This window comes from Arachis stenosperma, chromosome 6 (assembly GCF_014773155.1).
Source record: "Arachis stenosperma cultivar V10309 chromosome 6, arast.V10309.gnm1.PFL2, whole genome shotgun sequence".
Lineage (NCBI taxonomy): Eukaryota > Viridiplantae > Streptophyta > Magnoliopsida > Fabales > Fabaceae > Arachis > Arachis stenosperma.
This window is the reverse complement of record NC_080382.1, coordinates 36,439,156-36,459,424: the sequence shown is the minus strand read 5'-3', so window position 1 is coordinate 36,459,424 and position 20,269 is coordinate 36,439,156. Positions and strand designations below refer to the sequence as shown.

General features: G+C 38.8%; 1 protein-coding gene and 2 non-coding genes across 4 annotated transcripts; 2 read left to right on the top strand and 1 right to left on the bottom strand.

Moving 5' to 3' along the window:
- Positions 1-1,105: 1,105 nt before the first annotated feature.
- LOC130932388 (pyrophosphate-energized membrane proton pump 2-like) lies at positions 1,106-3,350 on the bottom strand. Of its 2 annotated transcripts, none has more exons than XM_057861709.1 (5): positions 3,328-3,350; positions 3,036-3,145; positions 2,685-2,802; positions 2,407-2,610; positions 1,106-1,389 (listed from the first exon to the last, which is right to left on the bottom strand). In XM_057861709.1, exons 3-5 carry the CDS (start codon positions 2,781-2,783, stop codon positions 1,345-1,347), a joined length of 348 nt encoding a protein of 115 aa, XP_057717692.1. In that variant the 5' UTR covers positions 2,784-2,802; positions 3,036-3,145; positions 3,328-3,350; the 3' UTR covers positions 1,106-1,344. The 2 variants fall into 2 exon arrangements, with proteins under 2 accessions (XP_057717692.1, XP_057717691.1); XM_057861708.1 differs by lacking the exon at positions 1,106-1,389 and adding an exon at positions 1,523-1,636.
- A 7,853-nt stretch (positions 3,351-11,203) lies between these two features.
- Positions 11,204-11,311, top strand: LOC130937652 (small nucleolar RNA R71). Its single transcript, XR_009068861.1, has one exon. It is a non-coding gene; the product is annotated as a small nucleolar RNA R71 (small nucleolar RNA).
- Positions 11,312-19,825: 8,514 nt separating this feature from the next.
- On the top strand, positions 19,826-19,933 carry LOC130938662 (small nucleolar RNA R71). Its single transcript, XR_009069820.1, has one exon. It is a non-coding gene; the product is annotated as a small nucleolar RNA R71 (small nucleolar RNA).
- Positions 19,934-20,269: the final 336 nt, after the last annotated feature.

Sequence of the window (20,269 nt, the reverse complement as noted above, 5' to 3'; positions counted from 1 at the left end):
GAGGTAGCCACTGACAACGGTGAAACCCTTGCATAAGCTTGCCATGGAAAGGAGTAAGAAGGATTGGATGAAGACAGTAGGAAAGCAGAGAGACAGAAGGGACAAAGCATCTTCATACGCTTATCTGAAATTCTCACCAATGAATTATATAAGTATCTCTATCTTTATCTTTTATTCATGATTCATCTATAACCATCTGAGTCTGCCTGACTAAGATTTACAAGGTGACCATAGCTTGCTTCATACCAACAATCTCTGTGGGATCGACCCTTACTCGCGTAAGGTTTATTACTTGGACGACCCAGTACACTTGCTGGTTAGTTGTGCGGAGTTGTAGTGATCACAATTTTGTGCACCAGCGGCGTGCATAATTTAATCAATGTTTAGTCCTTACTCTAGGTGATGATACTTCCACAACTCAAACCACATTCCCGAAACATATGTTAGATATTCTCTTCAGTTAACTTGTAAGCCAATTGAAAAGATAGCTTGTGGAAATACACCTGTAATAATGGCATTAGAATTGAGTGAGCCAAAATTTAAAATAAAAAAATAAGTTAAAAAGGTGTAAATTGTCAAGCACTTATAGGAGGAGTGTGTCAAGCTCACCATCATCGCGGTTAGCATCAGCTGGCTGTTCCTGTTTGGATGTACCGAAAGAGCTCGTACCACGTGGTCCACCTGCTGCCACTATTGGTGGTGGAGGAAGTAACCCTGCTCGCAGTAGAAGACGCTCTACTGCTTTCGAAGGTTGAGCTCCAACAAAAAGCCAATACCTTTACAAGGGTAAATGTGTCGGAGATGTTTGGTTGGATGGTTTATTAATATATAAATTGATAAGGATTGTTTGATGGTAGTTGTGTAACAAGAAATACTCGCCTTGCACGAACTCAATATATATCAAACTCAACTATAATATATTCCATCCCTCTTTTACACCAATGAAACATACTCTTAGAGACAATTGACATGTAATTTAATCCTTAACAATCATGGAAATACAAAAGATGAACTTATAGAAGTCCTTTTGATTGTATTCCAACATTACCAACATGAAAATATCTTTTTTCCAATCAGTTAGACAACAATTAAAAAGGCAAACAAATTCAGAAAACTTTCAGTAAAGAAGAAAGCAAAATATAATATTTAGTTCTTCAGGAGGATGTGATAAGAACTACTCCAGATATGGTTTTGGTATTTCATTCTCCCATTTTCTACAGGGAGATATTAAATTCAGAATAATTAAGATATGTTAACAATAACATTGTCCCTTGAATTATAACTAATTTCACCTACACTGATGTAGATGTATTAGAGAACTTGTATAACAGAAAGTTACTCACTTCACTCTTTCGAATTTGAGAGCCATCTTTCTGTCACTATCATCCCCTGTAAAAAAAAAAGAAGAAATAAGAAACCAATTAGCATCCTTGGTCCTCATTCTCATTCCTAATCCTCAGTGACAGATATAACAGAACACAATACTACTAACAAGAGATACTATAACATAAATAATCTCGGTTAATAATCAAAAGGATCCTTTCAATTTCACTCAATTAATTATCCTTTAACACTGACAATATAATTATTGGGTCCTAAAGAAGCCTTCAACTCCATCTCGTATAGCATCTGCTATCTAGAAAGCAATATGATAAGCTCAGGACAAGAAAACAATGAGTTCATGGTATGATATTTGAAGTCAGCATAAAAGACATCACAAATCTAGAATAAGTTTTAACATGTGAACTGTTATATAGTAAACAAATAGTTTGCTTTATCGGAATATTTCAAAAATTATTCATGTGCCTTACATGCAATAGCTTAAGATTTTGAGATAGTTGGTCTTTGACATATTTCATTATAAAATAAAAACCAAATAGCTCACACTCTCTGATAGAAATTAGGCCCTATGCATGAGATGTTTGCACTAGTGCCTTTATTGCTTATTTGTCTTCTTCTTCCAATCAACTCTCTAGACAAGTTTTCATCATCTTGTCGTATATAGGTGGCTACTTAACGCTCAGTAACCCGAATCAACTAAACTTGAGAAAATTGAATGAGAATTCTAAATTTTCTACTATTATAAAAACCACATGAAAGTTATATTAATGCTAAATTGTTCTGTCAAAAGACTATGCATGAAATGCCACTTTTGTTTTAGCCAGGGATGTAACCTACAACAATTGACCTTACCCTCTCTTACAGAATCCACAACAATCAACTTCTCTTTATTTGATAAAAAAGATATAGTTGTTCTACGTGATTCGCATCACATTCTATATCAATATTTCATGTTGCAAAAACCCAGTAACCAAAATGAAGACTAGAATTCAATAAAAGGGAATATAAATCTAGAATGTTTGTGGGAGCAGGGCATAAAAAGTTAAGCATAGGAAATAGAGTTACCTGAACCATTTCAGGGGGGCCCTCATCCTTTGCAAGCACCCACTTTGTAAGATATATAGACACAAGAAAGCTGAGAATACGAATAGAGATGACAAAGACAATGATGGGAGATGTACTAGCTCCCATGTAAAAGATAGCCCCAAATCCGAGGAGCAAAAGAATGAATAGAACACAGACATTTATTCCCAGGAGAATACGAAATATCTGCAGAAATATGGGAGTGAGAAAATGGTTGAAATTAGATAATGAAGGAAGCAGTGGTAGTGGAGTTAATTTACCAGTGGGGTGTAAGGTTTGGTGCGCATGTTGCGAAAAGTTCTTGGCCTGTCGTGGTAAGGCCCCAAAGAACCAGCCTCCATGTCGTCATCGATCATCATGCCGTGGCTGGAATTGACCCTGCGCGCCACAAGATAAGGGTTATACTCACCACCAGATTGGGGCAAGTCGCCCCCTGACCCCAGTCGCTGAATTTTGAATTCCCTTTTTTAATCCCACACTCACTTTCCACAAACTCTTACTCAGCATGCAATGCAATGCACCAAATCAATAAACAAAGCCAAACGTGCATAATTGAGGAAACCATATACAAGTATAAACAAAAAACGAAGAAAGACAGAATTTGACATTGCCTTATCAGAATCTAGGAAAAGAGTGTGGCGACCACTGAACATAGCAGCTAGCATTGAATCAGGTTCCCGCTGAGTCAACGTATCAGTGGTGGTGCAGAATTTCTTGCCCCCTGCGAACAATTTTCACGAACAAGGACCAAAATACATAATTATGACAGATATTCATCTTTCCTCTACCAAGAATTGAATGGTCCAAACTCCAAAATAATAAATTTGCAATTACATAAAATCCCTAATTTTAGAGAATTGGAGAAAAAAAGATTGGAATGAATGAGAGAGATACGAAACATACCGATGTGAGGTGAACGGCAAAAGGCGAATGGGATTCGGAGTCCTTCATTGTAAGCAGAGAAAGAAAGAGAAGGAAAAGTGTCGCAGTCGCAGGACTTACACCAAAACTACGAGCTCAAGCTTCCATGGCACAACACTGACACTATTTTTTGGTTTTCCAATTTGGATAAAAGGAATCAAGAATTTACAACGTAGATCTGAGGTGGAGGAATAGAGATGCGGGTTGAATGAGTGTAGGACGATGGACGGCGGCTGTCAGTGGTGGCAAGGCCTGTGGCGGTGATGGTCGATGATGGAAGGAAGTTAGTTCCATTAAGGTAGTGACGGAGGGAAGTGAGTCTTCTGAAGAACCAAACCCCAACACGGGAACAATTTTTTTTTCTTTTTCTTTTTTAATCAATTTAGTTTAGGAAAATAGGAATATTTACTGGCAATAATAACAATGGCCGTTATTAATTTAAAAAAATAAATATAAAAATAAAAGAAGTAATAATTTAGTAGCAATAATAATAATTGCCATTATAATATATATTAATGATGGCAAATGTGTAATTGCCACAAAAATATAAGTTAAATAAAAGAAATAGTAACCATTGTATTATTGTCGTTAAAAGTTTGTCGCTAAAATGAATTTTTTTGTAGTGACTTCCTAACTTTCCCGCCTTTCCTCCAATCCTCCAACACCAGTGATAGTGCACAGACAAACAAGCAAGCAAGGGCAAACACATATAGTATACAAGTACTGCAATTAGCAAATATAACAATCGACATAATAATTCACTTTTGAATTCTTAATTAATACACAAGCAAGAAAAGCAAACAATATGCACATGATGTATACTTGTCCTATGGCTGAGGACAAGTCCGACTGCTAAACCCTGGACTGTCCGCTATCGCGCATCCCCATGAGTCTATGCATAGCTTTTTCTCTTTTTATTCATAATTCATACATATATAAAACTTTACTCAATGGGGGTTAAACTTTTTGGAAATTTATAAGTGTCCGGTCACCTCTTACGACGTAAGGTCGACGGAGTATCGAGTCTCAACCTGGAACATGTGGTGGCAAGCCATGGTATTTTACCCAGGAAAACTCATGTCCCGGATAATAGAGTATATAAGCCAAATAACATTCATAATCATTTGTAATTATTGCATAATCATATCATTTAAGCCATGGGACCATATACACTCCAAATATACCCATTTTCATATATAATTCATCACTTTTCCAACTTTGCTTCACCTCTAAGTTACCTCCATTTCCTAGCTTCATCTTATTACAAGGCTTACTGATAGGCAAAATTGTGATTTACACTTTTTATAACGTGAAAAATTCTTAGTAATGGCTCCAAAAACTTGGTGCACACTACTATGGTTCACTCACATTCTTCACAACTTCGCACAACTAACAAGTAAGTGCATTGGGTCGTCCAAGTAATAAACATTACGTGAGTAAGGGTCGATCCCACGGAGATTGTTGGTATGAAGCAAGCTATGGTCATCTTATAAATCTCAGTCAAGCGGATTCAAATGGTTATAATGGTTTTCGAAAATAATAATAAATAAAGCATAAAATTGATGAAAGAGATACTTATGTAAATCCTTGGTGGACATTTCAGATAAGTGTATGGAAATCCTTTGTCCCTTCTGAATCTCTGCTTTCCTACTGTCTTCCTCTAATCATTCTTACTCCTTTCTATGCCAAGCTGTATGTAGGACATCACCGTTGTCAATGGCTACTTCCCATTATCTCAGTGAAAATGGTCCAAATACTCTTGTCACAGTACAGCTAATCATCTGTCGGTTCTCGATCATGTCGGAATAGAATCTATTGATTCTTTTGCGTCTGTCACTACTCCCAACAATCGCGAGTTTGAAGCTTGTCACAGTCATTCAATCCCTGAATCCTACTCGAAATACCACAGACAAGGTTTAGACTTTCCGGATTCTCAAGAATGGCCACCAATAGGGTTCTAGCTTATACCACGAAGATTCTGATTAAGGAATCCAAGAGATACACGTTCGGTCTAAGGTAAAACGGAAGTGGTTGTCAAACACGCGTTCATAAGGATGGAGGATGATGAGTGTCACGGATCATCACATCCATCAGGTTGAAGTGCAACGAATATCTTAGAATAAGAATAAGCTTGAATCGAATAGAAGAACAATAATAATTGTATTAATTCTCGAGGTACAACAGAGCTCTACATCTTAATCTATGGTGTGTAGAAACTCCACCGTTGAAAATACATAAGTGATGGTCCAGGCATGGCCGAATGGCCAGCCCCCCTAAATGGCATATGAATTCAAAAATAAGGGAAAAGACCCCTTGTTCAATAGTAAAAAGTTCTATTTAAACTAGACTAGCTACTAGGGTTTACAGAAATAAGTCTAAGTGCAGAAATCCACTTTCGGGGCCTACTTTGGTGTGTGCTTGGGCTAAGCTTGAGCTTTACACGTGCAGAGGCTTCTCTTGGGATTAAACACCAAGTTGTAACGTCTGTTTGGCATTTAACTCTGGTTTGTGATGTGTTTCTGGTGTTTTACTCCAGAATGCAGCATGGGACTGGCGTTGAACGCCAGTTTGCGTCATCTAAGCTCGAACAAAGTATGAACCATTATATATTGCTGGAAAGCTCTGGATGTCTACTTTCCAACGCCGTTAAGAGCGTGCGCATTGGAGTTTGGTAGCTCCAGAATATCCATTTCGAGTGCAGGGAGGTCAGAATCCAACAACATCAGCAGTCCTTTGTCAGCATCCTATCAGATTTTTGCTCAGGTCCCTCAATTTCAGCCAGAAAATACATGAAATCACAGAAAAATACACAAACTCATAGTAAAGTCCATAAATGTAAATTTTGCATAAAAACTAATAAAAATATCCCTAAAAGTAGCTAGATCCTACTAAAAACTACCTAAAAACAATGCCAAAAAGCGTATAAATTATCTGCTCATCACAACACCAAACTTAAATTGTTGCTTGTCCCCAAGCAACTGAAAATAAAATAGGATAAAAAGAAGAGAATATACTATAAATCTCAAAATATCAATGAAGATTAGTTTTAATTAGACGAGCGGGACTTGTAGCTTTTTGCTTCTGAACAGTTTTGGCATCTCACTTTATCCTTTGAAGTTTAAAATGATTGGCATCTATAGGAACTCAGAGTTCAGATAGTGTTATTAATTCTCCTAGTTAAGTATGTTGATTCTTGAACACAGCTACTTTTATGAGTCTTGGCCGTGGACCTAAGCACTTTGTTTTCCAGTATTACCACCGGATACATAAATGCCACAGACACATGACTGGGTGAATCTTTTCAGATTGTGACTCAGCTTTGCTAAAGTCCCCAGTTAGAGGTGTCCAGAGCTCTTAAGCACACTCTTTTTGCTTTGGATCATGACTTTAACCACTCAGTTTCAAGCTTTTCACTTGGACCTGCATGCCACAAGCACATGGTTAGGGACAGCTTGATTTAGCCGCTTAGGCCTGGATTTTATTTCCTTGGGCCCTCCTATCCATTGATGCTCAAAGCCTTGGATCCTTTTTACCCTTGCCTTTTGGTTTTAAGGGCTATTGGCTTTTTCTGCTTGCTTTTTCTTTTTCTTTTATATATATATATATATATATTCGCCACTTTTTTTTTTTGCAAGCTTTGTTCTTCACTGCTTTTTCTTGCTTCAAGAATCAATTTTATGATTTTTTAGATCATCAACAACATTTCTCTTTTCATCATTCTTTCAAGAGCAAAAAATTTTAACATTCATAAACAACAAGATAAAAAATATGCACTGTTCAAGCATTCATTCAAAAAACAAAAAGTATTGTCACCACATCAATATAATTAAACTAATTTCAAGGATGAATTCGAAACTCATGTACTTCTTGTTCTTTTGTATTAAAAACATTTTTCATTTAAGAAAGGTGAAGGATTCATGGAATTATTCATAGCCTTAAGACATAGTTACTAGACACTAATGATCATGTAATAAAGACACAAACATAGACAAACATGAAGCTTAAAAATAAAAAAACAGAGAAATAAGAACAAGGAAGTTAAGGAATGAGTCCACCTTAGTGATGGTGGCGCCTTCTCCTTGAAGGACCAATGGCGTCCTTGAGCTCCTCTATGTCTCTTCCTTGCCTTTGTTGCTCCTCCCTCATAGCTCTTTGATCTTCTCTAATCTCATTGAGAATGATGGAGTGCTCTTGGTAGTCCACCCTTAATTGGTTCATATCATGACTCATCCTTCTAGAAAAGTGTTGAGTTGTTCCCAATAGTTGTTTGGAGAAAAATGCATCCCTTGAGTTATCTCAGGAATTTCTTGATGATGAGCTTCCTCATGCGTCTCTTGAGATCCATGGATGGCTTCTCTTGTTTGCTCCATCCTCTTCTTAGTGATGGGCTTGTCCTCTTCAATGAGGATGTCTCCTTCTATGACAACTCCAGTTGAGTAGCATAGATGGCAAATCAGATGAGGAAAAGCTAGCCTTGCCAAAGTGGAGGGCTTTTGGGCTACTTTGTAGAGTTCTAGAGAGATGACTTCATGAACTTCTACTTCCTCTCCAATCATGATGCTATGGATCATGATGGCCCAAATCACAGTAACTTCGGATCGGTTGCTAGTAGGGATGATGGAGCATTGGATGAACTCCAACCATCCTCTAGCCATAGGCTTAAGGTCCAGTCTTCTTAATTGAATCGGCTTGCCTTTAGAGTCTCTTTTCTATTGAGCTCCTTCCATACATATGTCCATGAGGACTTGGTCCAACCTTTGATCAAAGTTGACCCTTCTAGTGTAGGGGCGTGCATCTTCTTGCATCATAGGCAAGTTGAATGCCAATCTTACATTCTCCGGACTGAAATCTAAGCATTTTCCCCGAACCATTGTAAGATAATTCTTTGGATTCGGGTTCATACTTTGATCATGGTTCCTAGTGATTCATGCATTGGCATAGAACTCTTGAACCATTAAGATTCTGACTTGTTGAATGGGGTTGGTAAGAACTTCCGAACCTCTTCTTTGGATCTCATGTCGGATCTCCGGATACTCATTTTTTTGGAGCTTGAAAGGGATCTCAGGGATCACCTTCTTCTTGGCCACAACTTCATAGAAGTGGTCTTGATGAGCTTTTGAGATGAATCTCTCCATCTTCCATGACTCGGAGGTGGAAGCTTTTGTCTTCCCTTTCCTCTTTCTAGAGGTTTCTCCGGCCTTAGATGCCATCAATGGTTTTGGAAAAATAAAAAAGCTATGCTTTTACCACACCAAACTTAGAATGTTGCTCGTCCTTGAGCAAAAGAAGAGAGAATAGATGAAGAAGAGGAAGATATGGAGGAGAGGGAGAGAGTTGTGTGTTTTGGCCAAGGGGGAGAAGAGAGGGTTGTGTTTTGTGAAAATGAAGAAGGATGGAGGGGTTTATATAGTGGAGGGAGAGGGAATGGGGTTCGGTCATTTAGGGTGGGTTTGGGTGGGAAAGAGATTTTGAATTTGAAGGTAGGTGGGGTTTATGGGGAAGAGTGGATGGATTTGAGTGGTGAAAAGATGATGGGGAAGAGAGATTGAGGTGATTGGTGAAGGGTGTTTGGGGAAGAATGTCATTGGATTGTGTGAAGAGGAGAGAAGGTGAGTTGAGGTAGGTGGGGATCCTGTGGAGTCCACAGATCCTGAGGTGATCCTGTGGGGTCCACAAATCCTGAGGTGTCAAGGATGAATCATCCCTGCACCAATTAGGCGTGTAAAATTCCCTCTGCTTGCAATTATGGCGTTTAACGCCAGACTGAAGCTTGTTTCTGGCGTTAAACGCCCAAATGTAGCAGTTTCTGGCGTTTAATGCCAGCCTGATACTTGTTGCTGTCGTTAAATGCCAGCTTTCCTCAGGGTGCAATCCTGGCATTTAAACGCCAGATTGTTGCTTATTTCTGGTATTCAACGCCAGATTCATGCTCTGTTCTGGTGTTGAACACCAGCCAGATGCTCCTTACTCGCGTTTAAACGCCAGTAAGCTCTTCCTCCTAGGTGTGCTGTTTCTTCTACTGTTTTTGATTATGTTTTTAATTTTAGCAATTGTTTTGTGACTCCACATGATCATAAACCTAATAAAACATAAAAGAACAATAGAAATATAGATAAATAAAAATTGGGTTGCCTCCCAATAAGCGCTTCTTTAATGTAAATAGATTAATAGTGAGCTCTCATGGAGCTCACAGATCATCAGAGCATTGTTGGGACATCCCAACACCAAACTTAGAGTTTGAATGTGGGGGTTCAACACCAAACTTAGAGTTTGGTTGTGGCCTCCCAACACCAAACTTGAAGTTTGATTATGGGGGCTTTGTTTGACTCTGTATTGAGAGAAGCTTTTCATGCTTCCTCTCCTTGGTTGCAGAGGAAGATCCTTGAGCTTTAAACACAAGGTAGCCCCCATTCAATTGAAGGACTAATTCCCCTCTGTCAACATCAATCACAGCTCCTGCTGTGGCTAGGAAGGGTATTCCAAGAATAATGAATTCATCCTCATCCTTCCCAGTGTCTAAGATTATGAAATCAGCAGGGATGTAAAGGCCTTTAACCTTCACTAACACGTCCTCTACCAATCCATAAGCTTGTCTTATTGACTTGTCTGCCATCTCTAATGAGAATGTGGCGGCCTGTACCTCAAAGATTTTCAACTTCTCCATTACAGAGAGTGGCATAAGATTTATACCTGACCCCATGTCACACAGAGCCTTCTCAAAGGTCATGGTGCCTATGGTACAGGGTATTAATAATTTACCAGGATCTTGTTTCTTTTGAGATAAAGTTTGCTGAACCCATGTATCTAGTTCACTAATGAGAAAGGGAGGTGCATCTTCCCAAGTCTCATTACCAAACAACTTGGCATTCAGCTTCATGATGGCTCCTAGATATTAAGCAACTTGCTCTTCAGAGGAAGAATAGTTCTCAGAGCTCATGAATGGCAGAAGGAGGTTCAATAGAATCTCTATGGTTTTCATATGATCCTCGGATTCCTTTAGGTCCTCAATAGGGAACTCCTTTCTAAATGGGGGACGTCCCATGAGGTCTTCCTCATTGGGATTCACGTCCTCCCTTTCCTCCTTGGATTCAGCCATATAGACAATATCAATGGCCTTGCACTCTCTTTTTGGATTCTCTTATGTATTGCTTGGGAGAGTACTAGGAGGAGTTTTAGTGATTTTCTTACTCAGCTGGCCCACTTGTGCCTTCAGATTTCTAATGGAGGACCTTGTTTCAGTCATGAAACTTAAAATGGCCTTAGACAGATCAGAGATTATGTTTGTTAAGTTAGAGGGACTCTGCTTAGAATTCTCCGTCTGTTGCTGAGAAGATGATGGAAAAGGCTTGCTATTGTTGAGCCTATTTCTTCCACCATTGTTAAAGCCTTGTTGAGGCTTTTGTTGATCCTTCCATGAGAAATTTGGATGATTTCTCCATGAGAAATTATAGGTGTTCCCATAGGGTTCACCCATGTAATTCACCTCTACCATTGCAGGGTTCTCAGGATCATAAGCTTCTTCTTCAGAAGATGCCTCTTTAGTACTGTTGGATGCATTTTGCCATCCATTCAGACTCTGAGAAATCATGTTGAATTGCTGAGTCAACATTTTGTTCTAAGCCAATATGGTATTCAGAGCATCAATTTCAAGAACTCCCCTCCTTTGAGGCGTCCCATTACTCACAGGATTCCTCTCAGAAGTGTACATAAATTGGTTATTTACAACCATGTCAATGAGTTCTTGAGCTTCTGCAGGCGTTTTCTTTATGTGAATGGATCCACCTGCAGAATGGTCCAGTGACATCTTAGAGAACTTAGATAGACCATAATAGAATATTTCCAAAATGGTCCACTCTGAAAGCATGTCAGAAGGACACCTTTTGGTCATTTGCTTGTATCTTTCCCAAGCTTCATAGAGGGATTCACCATCTTTTTGTTTGAAGGTCTGAACATCCACTCTAAGCTTGCTCAGCTTTTGAGGAGGAAAGAACTTAGCCAAGAAGGTCGTGACCAGCTTATCCCAAGAGTCCAGGCTATCTTTACGTTGTGAGTCCAACCATGTTCTTGCTCTGTCTCTTACAGCAAAAGGGAAAAACATGAGCCTGTAGACTTCAGGATCTACTCCATTAGTCTTAACTGTCTCACAGATCTGCAAGAACTCAGTTAAAAACTAATAGGGATCTTCTGATGGAAGTCCATGAAACTTGCAGTTCTGTTGCATTAGAGCAACTAGTTGAGGTTTCAGCTCAAAATTGTTTGCTCCAATGGTAGGAATTGAGATGCTTCTTCCATCAAATTTGGAAGTAGGTGTAGTATAATCACGAAGCATCCTCCTTGCGCCTCCACCATTGTTATTGGGTTTGGCTATGTCTCTCTCTTTTTCGAGATTCTCTGTAAGGTTTTCTCTGGATTGTTGTGCTTTAGCTTCTCTTAGCTTCTTCTTCAGAGTCCTTTCAGGTTCAGGATCTGCTTCAACAAGAATGTCCTTGTCCTTGCTCTTGCTCATATGAAAAAGAAGAGAACAGAAAAGAAAGAGGAATCCTCTATGTTACAGTATAGAGATTCCTTTATGTGAGTAGAAGAAAAATAGAAGAAAGAGAAGAGAGAAATTCGAACACAGAGAAGAAGAGAGGGTTCAAATTTTTAAGATGAAGAGAAGTGTTAGTATATGAATAAATAAATAGAAAGAGATGAGAGGAAAGAATTTTCGAAAATTGGTTTGAAAAATAGTTAGTGATTTTCGAAAATTAAGAGAAGAAATAAAATTAAAATTAAAATTTGAAACAATTAGTTAATTAAAAGAATTTTGAAAAAGGGTGAGGAATTTTCGAAAATTAGAGAGAGGAAAGTAGTTAGGTGGTTTTGAAAAAGATAAGAAACAAACAAGAAGTCAATTAGTTATTTAAAAAAAAGATTTGAAAATCAATTTTGAAAAGATAAGAAGTTAGAAAAGATTTTTGAAAATAAATTTTGAAAAAGATATGATTTGAAAAAGATATTTTGAAAAGATATGATTGAAAAAGATATTTTGGAAAAGATTTGATTTTTAAAATTAAAATTGATTAATTGACTTACAAGAAACTAAAAGATATGACTTTAGAACTTAAAGATTGAACATTTTTTAACAAGAAAGTAACAAACTTCAAATTTTTGAATCAATCACATTAATTGTTAGTAAAGTTTTCGAAATTTTGAAATAAAGATAAGAAAAAGATTTTGAAAATAAATTTTAAAATTTTTGAAAATAATAAAAAAAATGAAAAAGATTTGATTTTTGAAAAAAATTTTGAAAAGATAGGATTTTTTTTAAAAATTGAAAATTTGACTTGACTTATAAGAAATAGCTAAGTTTTAAAAATTTTTTACTAAGTCAACTCAAATTTTCGAAAATTATGAGCAAAATAATGAAAAGATATTTTTTTTGAATTTTTTATGAGGAGAGAGAAAAACACAAATATGACCCAAAACATGAAAATTTTGGATCAAAACACTTAATGCATGCAAGAACACTATGAATGTCAAGATGAACACCTAGAACACATTGAAGATCAAGATAAACATCAAGACTTATTTTTGAAAAATTTTCAAGAAAAGAAAAACATGCAAGACACCAAACTTAGAAATTTTTCATATTTAGACACTAAGAATTCAAAAATGCATATGAGAAATAACAAACAACACAAAATAAGAAAATATCAAGATCAAACAAGAAGACTTACCAAGAATAACTTGAAGATCATGAAGAACACCATGCATGAGTTTTCAAAAAATGCACAAATTTTTAAAGACATGCAATTGACACCAAACTCAAAAATTTGCACTAGACTCAAACAAGAAACACAAAAATATTTTTTATTTTTATGATTTTATTATTTTTTTTGGATTTTTCGAAAATTAATCTTTAGAAAAATGAAAAAGAGAAAAAAATTTTTGAAAGATTTTTGAAAAGTTATTGAAAATAAAATTACCTAATCTGAGCAACAAGATGAACCGTCAGTTGTCCAAACTCGAACAATCCCTGGCAACGGCGCCAAAAACTTGATAGACAAAATTGTGATTTACACTTTTTATAACTCGAACAATTCTTAGTAATGGCTCCAAAAACTTAGTACACACTACTATGGTTCACTCACATTCTTCACAACTTCGCACAACTAACCAGCAAGTGCATTGGGTCGTCCAAGTAATAAACTTTACGTGAGTAAAGGTCGATCCCACGGAGATTGTTGGTATGAAGCAAGCTATGGTCATCTTATAAATCTCAGTCAGGCGGATTCAAATGGTTATCATGGTTTTCGAAAATAATAATAAATAAAGCATAAAATAGATGAAAGAGATACTTATGTAAATCCTTGGTGGAAATTTCAAATAAGTGTATGGAGATCCTTTGTCCCTTCTGAATCTCTGCTTTCCTACTGTCTTCCTCCAATCATTCTTACTCCTTTCTATGGCAAGCTGTATGTAGAGCATAACCGTTGTCAATGGCTACTTCCCATCCTCTCAGTGAAAATGGTCCAAATGCTCTTGTCACAGCACGGCTAATTATCTGTCGGTTCTCGATCATGTCGGAATAGAATCCATTGATTCTTTTGCGTCTGTCACTACGCCCAACAATCGCGAGTTTGAAGCTCGTCGCAGTCATTCAATCCCTGAATCCTACTCGAAATACCACAGACAAGGTTTAGACTTTCCAGATTCTCAAGAATGGTCGCTGGTGCACGAAATTGTGATCACTACAACTTCGCACAACTAACCAGCAAGTGTACTGAGTCGTCCAAGTAATAAACCTTACGCGAGTAAGGGTCGATCCCACAGAGATTGTTGGTATGAAGCAAGCTATGGTCACCTTGTAAATCTTAGTCAGGCAGACTCAAATGGGTATGGGTGATATACGAATAAAACATAAAGATAAAGATAGAGATACTTATGTAATTCATTGGTGAGAACTTCAGATAAGCGAATGGAGATGCTTTGTCCCTTCCGTCTCTCTGCTTTCCTACTGTCTTCATCCAATCCTTCTTACTCCTTTCCATGGCAAGCTTATGCAAGGGTTTCACCGTTGTCAGTGGCTACCTCCCATCCTCTCATTGGAAATGTTCAACGCACCCTGTCACAGCACGGCTATCCATCTGTCGGTTCTCAATCAGGCCGGAATAGAATCCAGTGATTCTTTTGCGTCTGTCACTAACGCCCCGCCCTCAGGAGTTTGAAGCACGTCACAGTCATTCAATCATTGAATCCTACTCAGAATACCACAGACAAGGTTAGACCTTCCGGATTCTCTTGAATGCCGCCATCAGTTCTTGCCTATACCACGAAGACTCTGATCTCACGGAATGGCTGGCTCGGTTGTCAGGCGAACGCTCGGTTGTCAGGCGATCAACCATGCGTCGTGTATCAGGAATCCAAGACATATTCACTTAATCTAAGGTAGAACGGAGGTGGTTGTCAGTCACACGTTCATAGGTGAGAATGATGATGAGTGTCACAGATCATCACATTCATCAAGTTGAAGAACAAGTGATATCTTGGAATAAGAACAAGCTGAATTGAATAGAAGAACAATAGTAATTGCATTAATACTCGAGGTACAGCAGAGCTCCACACCTTAATCTATGGTGTGTAGAAACTCCACCGTTGAAAATACATAAGAACAAGGTCTAGGTATGGTCGTGAGGCCAGCCCCCCAATGATCTAAGAACTACATGTCCGAAGATGATCTAGAGATCTAAAGTGATCAAAAGATGAAAATACAATAGTAAAAGGTCTTATTTATAGGAAACTAGTAGCTTAAGAATTACAAAGATGAGTAAATGACATAAAAATCCACTTCTGGGCCCACTTGGTGTGTGCTTGGGCTGAGAATTGAAGCATTTTCGTGTAGAGACTTATCTTGGAGTTAAACGCCAGCTTTTGTGCCAGTTTGGGCGTTTAACTCCCACTTTGGTGCCAGTTCCGGCGTTTAACGCTGGAAATTCTGAGGGTGAATTTGAACGCCGGTTTGGGCCATCAAATCTTGGGCAAAGTATGGACTATCATATATTTCTGGAAAGCCCAGGATGTCTGCTTTCCAACGCCGTTGAGAGCCCGCCAATTGGGCTTCTGTAGCTCTAGAAAATCCACTTCGAGTGCAGGGAGGTCAGAATCCAACAGCATCTGCAGTCCTTTTCAGTCTCTGAATCAGATTTTTGCTCAGGTCCCTCAATTTCAGCCAGAAAATACCTGAAATCACAGAAAAACACACAAACTCATAGTAAAGTCCAGAAAATTGAATTTTAACTAAAAACTAATAAAAAGTATACTAAAAACTAACTAAAACTACTAAAAACATACTAAAAACAATGCCAAAAAGCGTATAAATTATCCGCTCATCACAACACCAAACTTAAATTGTTGCTTGTCCCCAAGCAACTGAAAATCAAATAGGATAAAAAGAAGAGAATATACTATAGACTCCAAATTATCAATGAAACTTAGCTCCAAATTAGATGAGCGGGACTAGTAGCTTTTTGCCTCCAAACAGTTTTGGCATCTCACTCTATCCTTTGAAATTCAGAATGATTGGCTTCTTTAGGAACTCAGAATCCAGATAGTGTTATTGATTCTCCTAGTTAAGTATGATGATTCTTGAACACAGCTACTTATTGAGTCTTGGCCGTGGCCCAAAGCACTCTGTCTTCCAGTATTACCACCGGATACATACATGCCACAGACACATAATTGGGTGAACCTTTTCAGATTGTGACTCAGCTTTGCTAGAGTCCCCAATTAGAGGTGTCCAGGGTTCTTAAGCACACTCTTTTTGCCTTGGATCACAACTTTATTTCTTTCTTTTTTTTCTTTCTTTTTCTCTTTCTTTTTTTTTCGTCTCCCTTTTTTTTTCGCTTCTTCTTCCCCTTTTTTTTTGTATTCACTGCTTTTTCTTGCTTCAAGAATCATTTTTATGATTTTTCAGATCCTCAGTAACATGTCTCCTTTTTCATCATTCTTTCAAGAGCCAACAATTTTAACATTCATGAACAACAAATTCAAAAGACATATGCACTGTTTAAGCATACATTCAGAAAACAAAAAGTATTGTCACCACATCAAACTAATTAAGCTAGTTTTAAAGATGAATTTGAAATCCTGTACTTCTTGTTCTTTTGTGATAAAAACAGTTTTCATTTAAGAAAGGTGATGGATTCATAGGACATTCATAACTTTAAGGCATAGACACTAAGACACTAATGATCATAAGACACAAACATAGATAAACACAAGCATGAAAATTCGAAAAATAGAAAAATAAAGAACAAGGAAATTAAAGAACGGGTCCACCTTAATGATGGCGGCTTGTTCTTCCTCTTGAAGATCCTATGGAGTGCTTGAGCTCCTCAATGTCTCTTCCTTGTCTTTGTTGCTCCTCTCTCATGATTCTTTGATCTTCTCTAATTTCATGGAGGAGGATGGAATGTTCTTGGTGCTCCACCCTTAGTTGTCCCATGTTGGAACTCAATTCTCCTAGGGAGGTGTTAATTTGCTCCCAATGGTCTTGTGGAGGAAAGTGCATCCCTTGAGGCATCTCAGGGATTTCATGATGAGTGGGGTCTCTTGTTTGCTCCATCCTTTTCTTAGTGATGGGCTTGAGGTCATGCCTTCTCAGTTGAACCGGCTTTCCTCTTGAATCTCTCTTCCATTGAGCGCCCTCTTCACAAATGTCTGTGAGGACTTGGTCCAACCTTTGATCAAAGTTGACCCTTTTTGAGTTTGAAAGGGACCTCATGGATCACCTTCTTCATGGCCACAACTTCATAGAAGTGGTCTTGATGCACCCTTGAGATGAATCTCTCCATCTCCCATGACTCAGAGGTGGAAGCTTTTGCCTTCCCTTTCCTCTTTCTAGAGGTTTCTCCGGCCTTGGATGCCATAAATGGTTATGGAAAAACAAAAAGCAATGCTTTTACCACACCAAACTTAAAAGGTTTGCTCGTCCTCGAGCAAAAGAAGAAAGAATAGAGTAGAAGAAGAAGAAAATGGAGGAGATGGAGGAGGCTATGTGGTTCGGCCAAAGGGGGAAGAAGTAGTGTTTAAGGTGTGTGAAAATGAAGGAGTGAATATGGGTTTATATAGGGGTGAGGGGAGGGGTAGGGTTCGGCCATTATGGGTGGGTTTGGGAGGGAAAGTGGTTTAAATTTTTGAATGGTGAGGTAGGTGGGGTTTTATGAAGGATGGATGTGAGTGGTGAAGAGAAAGATGGGATTTGATAGGTGAAGGGTTTTTGGGGAAGAGGTATTGAGGTGATTGGTGAATGGGTGAAGAAGAAAGAGGGTGGTGGGGTTGGTGGGGATCCTGTGGGGTCCACAGATCCTGAGGTGTCAAGGAAAAGTCATCCCTGCACCAAATGGCATGCAAAAATGCGTTTTGAGCCAATTCTGGCGTTAAACACCGGGCTGGTGCCCATTTTTGGCATTTAACGCCAGGTTCTTGCCCTTTCCGGGCGTTTAACGCCAGTCTGGTGCCCCTTTCTGGCGTTAAACGCCCAGAATGGTGCCAGACTGGGCGTTAAACGCCCAACTGCTACTCTTACTGGCGTTTAAACGCCAGCAAGGCCTTCCTCCAGGGTGTGCTGTTTTTTTTCCTGTTTTTCATTCTGTTTTTACTTTTTCAATTGATTTTGTGACTTCTCATGATCATCAACCTACAGAAAACATAAAATAACAAAGGAAAATAGATAAAATATAACATTGGGTTGCCTCCCAACAAGCGCTTCTTTAATGTCAGTAGCTTGACAGAGGGCTCTCATGGAGCCTCACAAATGCTCAGAGCAATGTTGGAACCTCCCAACACCAAACTTGGAGTTTGAATGTGGGGGTTCAACACCAAACTTAGAGTTTGGTTGTGGCCTCCCAACACCAAACTTAGAGTTTGACTGTGGGGGCTCTGTTTGACTCTGTTTTGAGAGAAGCTCTTCATGCTTCCTCTCCATGGTGACAGAGGGATATCCTTGAGCCTTAAACACAAAGGATTCTTCATTCACTTGAATGATCAATTCTCCTCTGTCAACATCAATCACAGCCTTTGCTGTGGCTAGGAAGGGCCTGCCAAGGATGATGGATTCATCCATGCACTTCCCAGTCTCTAGGACTATGAAATCAGTAGGGATGTAATGGTCCTCAACTTTTACCAGAACATTCTCTACAAGTCCATAGGCTTGTTTCTTTGAATTGTCTGCCATCTCTAGTGAGATTCTTGCAGCTTGTACCTCAGAGATCCCTAGCTTCTCCATTACAGAGAGAGGCATGAGGTTTACACTTGACCCTAAGTCACACAGAGCCTTCTTGAAGGTCATGGTGCCTATGGTACAAGGTATTGAAAACTTCCCAGGATCTTGTCTCTTTTGAGGTAATTTCTGCCTAGACAAGTCATCCAGTTCTTTGGTGAGCAAAGGAGGTTCATTCTCCCAAGTCTCATTACCAAATAACTTGTCATTTAGCTTCATGATTGCTCCAAGGTATTTAGCAACTTGCTCTTCAGTGACATACTCATCCTCTTCAGAGGAGGAATACTCATCAGAGCTCATGAAAGGCAGAAGTAAGTCTAATGGAATCTCTATGGTCTCATTTTGAGCCTCAGATTCCCATGGTTCCTCATTGGGGAACTCAGTGGAGGCTAGTGCACGCCCATTGAGGTCTTCCTCAGTGGCGTTCACTTCCTCTCCTTCCTCTCCAAATTCGGCCATGTTGATGGCCTTGCACTCTCCTTTTGGATTTTCTTCTGTATTGCTTGGAAGAGTACTAGGAGGGAGTTTAGTAACTTTCTTGCTCAGCTGTCCCACTTGTGCCTCCAAATTCCTAATGGAGGACCTTGTTTCAGTCATGAAACTTTGAGTGGTTTTGATTAGATCAGAGACCATGGTTGCTAAGTCAGAGTGGTTCTGCTTAGAATTCTCTGTCTGTTGCTGAGAAGATGATGGAAAAGGCTTGCCATTGCTAAACCTGTTTCTTCCACCATTATTGTTGTTGAAACCTTGTTGAGGTCTCTGTTGATCCTTCCATGAGAAATTTGGATGATTTCTCCATGAAGAATTATAGGTGTTTCCATAGGGTTCTCCCATGTAATTCACCTCTTCCATTGAAGGGTTCTCAGGATCATAAGCTTATTCTTCAGATGAAGCATCCTTAGTACTGCCAGGTGCATTTTGCATTCCAGATAGACTTTGAGAAATCAAATTGACTTGCTGAGTCAATATCTTGTTCTGAGCCAATATGGCATTCAAAGTATCAATCTCAAGAACTCCTTTCTTCTGATTTGTCCCATTGTTCACAGGATTCCTTTCAGAAGTGTACATGAATTGGTTATTTGCAACCATTTCAATTAGTTCTTGAGCTTCTGCAGGTGTCTTCTTCAAATGAAGAGATCCTCCAGCAGAGCTATCCAAAGACATCTTGGATAGTTCAGAGAGACCATCATAGAAAATACCTATGATGCTCCATTCAGAAAGCATGTCAGAGGGGCACTTTCTGATCAATTATTTGTATCTTTCCCAAGCTTCATAGAGGGATTCTCCTTCCTTCTGTCTGAAGGTTTGGACTTCCACTCTAAGCTTACTCAATTTTTGAGGTGGAAAGAACTTTGCCAAGAAGGCATTGACTAGCTTTTCCCAAGAGTTCAGGCTGTCTTTAGGTTGTAAGTCCAACCATATTCTAGCTCTGTCTCTTACAGCAAAAGGGAATAGCATAAGTCTGTAGACTTCAGGGTCAACCCCATTAGTCTTGACAATGTCACAGATTTGCAAGAATTCAGCTAAGAACTGATGAGGATCTTCCAATGGAAGTCCATGGAACTTGCAATTCTGTTGCATTAGAGAAACTAGTTGAGGCTTAAGCTCAAAGTTGTTTGCTCCAATGGCAGGGATAGAGATGCTTCTCCCATAGAAGTCGGG